The sequence below is a fragment of the Hemibagrus wyckioides genome, linkage group LG12 (assembly GCF_019097595.1).
Source record: "Hemibagrus wyckioides isolate EC202008001 linkage group LG12, SWU_Hwy_1.0, whole genome shotgun sequence".
Lineage (NCBI taxonomy): Eukaryota > Metazoa > Chordata > Actinopteri > Siluriformes > Bagridae > Hemibagrus > Hemibagrus wyckioides.
In genome coordinates this window covers 1,310,289-1,317,086 of record NC_080721.1, presented here as the reverse complement: position 1 = coordinate 1,317,086, position 6,798 = coordinate 1,310,289, and the positions used below count along the sequence as shown (strand labels likewise).

Sequence of the window (6,798 nt, the reverse complement as noted above, 5' to 3'; positions counted from 1 at the left end):
AAAATATCGAGGTAAACTAACATTTTAGACAAAGCATGAAGCACTGAATGAGCCCAGGACTCAAACCCTACGATGTTAATGTTTAGATTCTGAAAGCACTAAAAGAGTCCAATTCTGTAGACATCTTATTTGACCACCTATGAGCTTCAGGAAATCTGGATGTAGAACCTTATAAGTGGAGACATGAGACATTATTATTATTATTATTATTATTATTATTATTATTATTGTGTTCAGGGATGATCAATGCTTCATGACAGAAAAAAAATCAGCAGCTGACTTGACCTGCTATGCTTCATGTTTTTTTGAGAGAACACACATCTGAGCGCTGTTTTAGCCAAACCATTTTATTGAAAGAGAGAGACTGGGTTGGAGAGCCATCTTTACAAGTTTGCAAGCGACTGATGGTGGAAGTGTTTGCTTCTGTTCCTTTCACTCCAGATGAAAAGATCAGCAATCGACGTCGAGAGGTCCGTGGAGGGCGAGTCCAACCCCCCTCTCCCTTCCTCCATAGTGGAGCATCTAGTGTACAGCTTAATGCTGCTTCCTCCTGAAGGAACAACCTGAGGATCAAACAGAGCGAAGATGTTCAAAATCCACGCAGATAGTGTTTCCACACACCAATTTTTTTTTTTTAAATATTATTTCCTGGAAGCAGCGTGTTCCTGTCCCCTTAATGCTGTCCCACTGTGGATATCTATAAAACTGATCATCTGATACTGACAGCTCTCTCTGTCTTTTCCACTGTACTCCAACCGATTTGATGCGTGATCTAATTGAGTCATGCTTGGAACTGCTGCTCATATAACATCAGGGGGGCAGCAGAACACACTCGGAGAACATCACCCTCCATCCCACATCCATCAGCTCACAAACAACAACGACTGGCTGTGCCTCTGAGATTGATAGAGAAGTGTTTACCCCAGAGGTGTCCAATCTTACCCAGAAAGGGCCAGGGTGGCTGCAGTTTTCATTCCAACCAAGCAGAAGCTACACCTGATTCTAACTGACTAATCAACTGGTCTTGGCTTTCAGTAGACCTAGGTGTGGCTTCCACTCAGTTGGAATGAAATTCTGCACCAACACCGGCCCTTTGCGGATAAGATTGGACACCCCTGGTTTACTCCATGTGTTGGATGGCTGTGGCATCATCAGACTTCGTACTTCAGATCATCAGATCATCAGACATCATACTTTGTGTAATTATCAAGGTTCTAAGCAGATGAAGACAGTTTGAGGAATTCAGTAAGCTCTTAACACTACACAACAGCGATAAATTAGATCAAATCCACTATTTTTTATTAAAACCCAAAGTCCCAGGGCAGACATGTATTCCATTTAAAGCTTGTGGCTGACTTGCTGTGAAATGCACACTGCAGAAATTCTTCTACTGAAGCACCATGTGTTGTACAAACATTACAGATATCACAGAACATTTTTTAACTAACCGATGAGGCCACTGAATGCAACGGTCAAAGATGCCATCTACATTTAACTCAAATTTGTAGCAGTAACAAATATAGTGTTTTGCCTCTGCTATTACAGGACTTAAGACATCCAAGATTCCTAGCAAAACTGAGATTGGGGTCTTCTCTATCTGCACCATCAACATGCAGGAGAGGGATGAAGTAGCTCAGTGGTTAAGGTGTTAAACTCCTGACCAGAAGGTTGAAAGTTTAAATCCCACGACCATTAAGCTGCTACTGCTTTTATTTTTCGAGCAAACCCCCTAACCCTTAATTGCTCAGTTGTATAAATGAGAATGTTAATCACTCTAGAGAAGGGCATCTGCCAAATGCTGTAAATGTAAATATGTCCTTCATTAACAGACTCTGTTGCTCTGGGTCTATTCAGTGAAGTATATTGACAGTACAAGATGCCAAAACAACTTGTTTCTGCTACTGACACAAAGGTGCAATGTACCTCACGTTATCTGTGCAATATAAGGAGCGGTTGAAGTAACATACCTTCTGTGAGACGCGCTTTGCCTCCAGTGGGTTGACACAGCACAGTGGAGCAGCCAACACACAGCACTACTGTCTGAGCATGGCTGAAGACTGTGGTGATCTTATAGCATCCTGCCATAGAGACAAAGGTTTGTTGATGTAGATGCAATACAGACACTGGCCATCCACCATCTCTGGTGATTACTTTTACATAACTCTTACACATATTTATTCATGTGAAAGCATGTGTTTAAATTATGTCTAGATATATACATTCTTGAAGTCACATGACAACATTCCTCACACATCATAAACATGTATATCATCTGGACACATCACTAAGCACACGGTATAGAGACTACATCTTTCCAAAACTTCATATCCAATCCAGGACTGTATAATGACCAGACACACTGGTCAGTGATGATGTACCTGGACACTTGACATCCATGAAATAGGAATTAGGGCTCTGTACGAGACGCTTCTTCTTGTGCCTCCTTCTCTCCTCCTCAGGGGTGGGGTGCAACAAGTCTTTTGCGAGCTGTGGATATTCGATGACTTTAATTAGCAGATTATACACGATGTAGGAAATCTACACAACTGGAAAGGCTCAGCGGCTAGGTCCACATTCAGTCATGAAACAGAAAGCCTCCCACATTTACCCCAGATTACTCTACAGTCTCTTCAGGAATTAACGACACATCACTAGGGCAGCTTGTTTTTTAAGATACCGCTATACTAAACCCTTACATTCTATTATACGAGTAAAACTGTGTGTGAAAGCAAGAATGCGTCACACAACGTGAGAAGCTCGGAGGCGCCCTCCATGTTTTGTTCCATGCGCGCCGCCATCTTGTCAGTCGCAGCGTTTCAGCACGCAGCAAAGCCATTGATACATCTAATTCATTTTTAACACAGAAGGAGGTCAAATACACCGTTTTAACACCAATATGTGTCTGACGACATGCTCCGGGAAACGGTTTTGTCATTGGAGACCTAATAAAGGCGAAAATAGCAGATATTTTGACTTCACTGGTTTCAAATACTCACTGGCATGTTGGCGAGGATTTAGCCGCTGCCGGAAAGGAAGTACACAGCGGAAGCAGGGCGATATTATTCACAGAGCACGTGAGCATTCCGGAAGAAGGACTAAGTAGGAGACCTTAAGCGAGGACATGTTAGTAAGGTCTGTTACTAACTACTGTTTTGCTATAAAATCTTATAAAAGTAAAACTCTTCTGGTTCACAGGATTATTGTCAGCTTCATCAGAGTTATGCTCCGTGCAATGTCACACACACACACACACACACCTGTTGAAAGATATCATCTCAGAGAGATTGATGAAAATTTATTATAATTTCAGTTAAACACCTCTGTTTATACAGTACATGTAAAAGTGTGAACACAGATCGTTTTCTACCTTTAATATTGCACACACTTTAATAATGGTGTACTATGCCATCTCTGAGAGGTCAGAGTTTGGCTGCCTGCATGAACTAAGAGCTATGAATCTCTTACTGTAGGCTTATGTTGGCCGTAATTGCATTATATGATGAAATGTTAAGCTTGGGACTGTTAATTAGCCTGACAAGGTAGTGTTGTTTTGATGTAATCAATGCTAGCCATCACAAACTGGATATAATTTTATTTCCATGAAGCCTAATTTTACTGAGCCTACTCTTGAGAAGGAGACTAAAGTTAAACTCACTGAACTCTCAACATTCAACTCTCATAAACCCTCCAAATTTTTGCCCTAACAGGAAAAACTGTTAGCAAAACACTAAGTAAATAGGTTAGACATAAAGACTGAGACTGTGTTGTCACTACTTACTGGCACGCTGCTCCACAACTGTGGAGTTTTATAAGAAAAAGCTTATCTTCCTGCAGTAGAACAAGGAACATTTATTCACTTACTTAACTAACGTAAGGAGAAATACAAACAAAAACACAGCTGTTAGGAGTATTACTCCACCTTTCAGAAGAGTGTGTGTGTGTGTATTAGATTTTCTGGGGAAATAATTACTCAGACAATTTTATTTTTGTTATTTAATATTAAACACACCTTTTTACACACATGGGGTTTTTTTCACGCAAATTGAAGACAAAGATATTCTTTTAAAAAATAATTTGATTAGTTGAAAGGTTTTCTTACCCCAACACTTAATATGATTAGTATTTTTTTGTGCAAACCTGTTACTGGCAGTGAGACACATGTTTGTGTGAATACTTTTCCACTAACATTTTTAACACAGATTTGTTTTTTCTTATTAATACATTCTCTTTCATATTTATCAATACACATTTTAAAACATTATCTGTAGTGGATATATACACTAGAAGTATATTAAATGTAAATTCTTGTGGTTAATTATGCCTGTTCTCCCCTCAATCTGTTCATCAAGAAGTTATTTCCACCAAGGTTTCTTGAAAGTTGTAAGAGATTTATTTGAAAGATTGAAAACAAGGCACTGAGAAGGAAAATAATTTTGTGCTGATGGCATCTATGGAGAGACACACCCAGTCTCTGCTCTGATTCATCCCAAAGGTGTTCTATGGGGTTGAGGTCAGGACTCTGTGCAGGCCAGTCATGTTCCTCCACACCAAACTCACTCCTCCCCATGGTGACTATAATTGTATTGTAAATGCTAGGTTAGACACAGATCCTTGTTGAACCATAACAAAAGTTAGGTCCACTGTGGTGGAAATGTTAGCAAATGATATGTTCAATCCTGATACAGTAGATGAGAGAACATCAAATTTACTGCGAAAGGAGCTATTCAGTTTCACTATTGCTTCCATAATGTCTGTATTTGTCGCCTCCATTACTTTTACAGGAATATTCACAGTACTTTCCTCCTCTTCGATGTCCGGCTTTTCAGCTTTCTTCTGCTTTATCTAGGATGGTCACAATGAAAGGGTATTGTTTTCCAAATGAATATAAGGTATATTAGCATGAAATAATTAGATTAGCGGAGAGCTGTTGAAAGCATTAATCTATTTGTATTGAATTGTCAGCGAATTTGTTTAAAAAAGTAAATACTCCTCATAACATGTGTAAACTACAATAAAAGAACAAACACTCAGATATTTAAGACATTTCTTTCTTTATTCATTCAAAAACCCGGCTTGCGCGTGCGCACTGCTTATCGCGTGCGCGCCAACGGCAATCGAGTTCACTTTCTTTCTTGTCTCTTTAAGAGACTATTTTTGTTTTTTTTTATTTCATGTGTTTGCTTGTTTTGTTCTTCTTACAGCAGCCCCTTACGGTCTGTTGTTCCGGTTTCTCCATGAAACAGAAACGGTTGTGTGCCTTCTTCAGTACAGCCTGAGCATCCTTCAGCATCAGGGGGGGAAGAGGGTTCGGGTCTGGTGTGTGTGTATTCCTGCTGTTACACTCAGACACTGTCCCACACCGCGGCATGTCGTCTACCCAGATGCCCTCGTACACCTGGCACTTGTCCTTGTAGAAATATCGTCCGTGTCCGTGCTTCTTCCCATCCTTCATGCTCCCCTCGTACCAGTTTCCGTTCTTGAGCAGCAGCACGCCCTGGCCGTGGGGTTTATCCCTGAGCCACTGTCCTTCATACACATCTCCGTTTTCGAAGTCCATCCTTCCCCATCCGCTCCTCATATTTGCCACCCACTCCCCCTCATAGCACGCGCGCGAGCTGTAGAAACCTTTCCCCAAGCCCTCCCTTTTCCCGTTACACCAGGATCCTGAATAAACCTTTAAATACTGTTCGGTTGAGGGCTGCAGTTTGTACAGCGTCCCGAAACCGTGGCGCAAGTCCTGTTTCCACTCACCTTCGTACATAGTTCCGGCTTTCTTCCACACCTGAGTTCCTCTACCATGTCTCAAGTGATTCTTCCACTCACCGGTGTACGTATCTCCGTTAAGAGTCCGGATGGTGTGGCGGAGGCCATTCCTCTGAGCCATTTTCTCCATTCTTTCACAGCGAGACTTTACGATTCTTAGTTTCCCAATTAAAGCCATTTTGCATCAACGCTGAATGCTTTTCAACAGTCCTTCCTTCTCTGAAGTAGTAGTGTAATGATGTCAGTAGCTTCTCTTCTGGAACTCTGTGTTGTCACTCTTTATGACGTCACAGGTTCCGTGACGTCGACTTTTTTTTTCTCAGTTTGAATAGACTGGTGATGTGGATAGTTAAGCATTATAGATCAGATGTCTCCAACACGACGCTGGCGAGCTCTGCTAAAGTAAAAGATCTGAATGAATCTCTCCTGCTGCAGGACGATGCAGGACCAGTGTGCTGTAGACATTTCATATTATTGCAGCTGGTGTTTCAGAGTAAAGTACTATTATAAGTAATATTTCCCATGAATACAAATACTATTATTTAATCACAAAGTCCAATAAAATTTCAGGTCTCTGTATTCAAAATGAATATCACCTTCAAAATCAAAAGTCTTCCCTTTTTATGAAAAGAGTCTTTTTCAGTCTTGCTGAGGACATCAGGGTATGTGCCATGGGACTTTAACAATTTAACAGAATCCATGTGAATGAATGAAATCTGACAATAATAACTGATAAATCTAGTTTTCAGATTTTGTTCATTCAATTAATTCAGCTCAACAATTGACATGCTGCTCATGTGAATTTGAAATGATTTATTGCAAAATATGACCGATATTGTCATTTTATTAAAAGTTCACCCAAAAATAGCTTATTCAGCTGGTTTGGTTTATGGCAATAAGCTGTGTAAATAAATATCACTAATAATATAACAGCAAGAGCTTTTCTCTCCTTCATTTTTTCAAAGTAGCTCTATATACAGCTATATACAGCTCTGGAAAAAAATAAGAGCCCACTGCAAAAACTCAGTTTCTTCT

General features: G+C 40.3%; 2 protein-coding genes across 2 annotated transcripts; both read right to left on the bottom strand.

Moving 5' to 3' along the window:
- Window positions 1–331: 331 nt before the first annotated feature.
- rps27.1 (ribosomal protein S27, isoform 1) lies at window positions 332–3,059 on the bottom strand. The gene is made up of 4 exons (XM_058405351.1): window positions 2,997–3,059; window positions 2,379–2,487; window positions 1,968–2,078; window positions 332–563 (listed from the first exon to the last, which is right to left on the bottom strand). The coding sequence occupies exons 1-4, from the start codon at window positions 3,000–3,002 to the stop codon at window positions 535–537; spliced, it is 255 nt and encodes an 84-aa protein (XP_058261334.1). The 5' UTR covers window positions 3,003–3,059; the 3' UTR covers window positions 332–534.
- A 2,046-nt stretch (window positions 3,060–5,105) lies between these two features.
- On the bottom strand, window positions 5,106–6,004 carry LOC131362886 (MORN repeat-containing protein 3-like). Its single transcript, XM_058405204.1, has one exon. The coding sequence runs from the start codon at window positions 5,939–5,941 to the stop codon at window positions 5,165–5,167; it is 777 nt and encodes a 258-aa protein (XP_058261187.1). The 5' UTR covers window positions 5,942–6,004; the 3' UTR covers window positions 5,106–5,164.
- Window positions 6,005–6,798: the final 794 nt, after the last annotated feature.

What these genes read in the sequence shown, in the direction of transcription:
- LOC131362886 (XM_058405204.1), bottom strand. Translation starts at nt 5,941, where the DNA reads ATGGCTTTAATTGGGAAACTAAGAATCGTAAAGTCTCGCTGTGAAAGA.
- rps27.1 (XM_058405351.1), bottom strand. An exon ending in CATGGATGTCAAGTGTCCAG is followed by an intron (nt 2,079 to 2,378) that starts GTACATCATCAC and finishes TCTCTATGGCAG; the next exon opens with GATGCTATAAGATCACCACA. An exon ending in CAAAGCGCGTCTCACAGAAG is followed by an intron (nt 564 to 1,967) that starts GTATGTTACTTC and finishes TTTGATCCTCAG; the next exon opens with GTTGTTCCTTCAGGAGGAAG.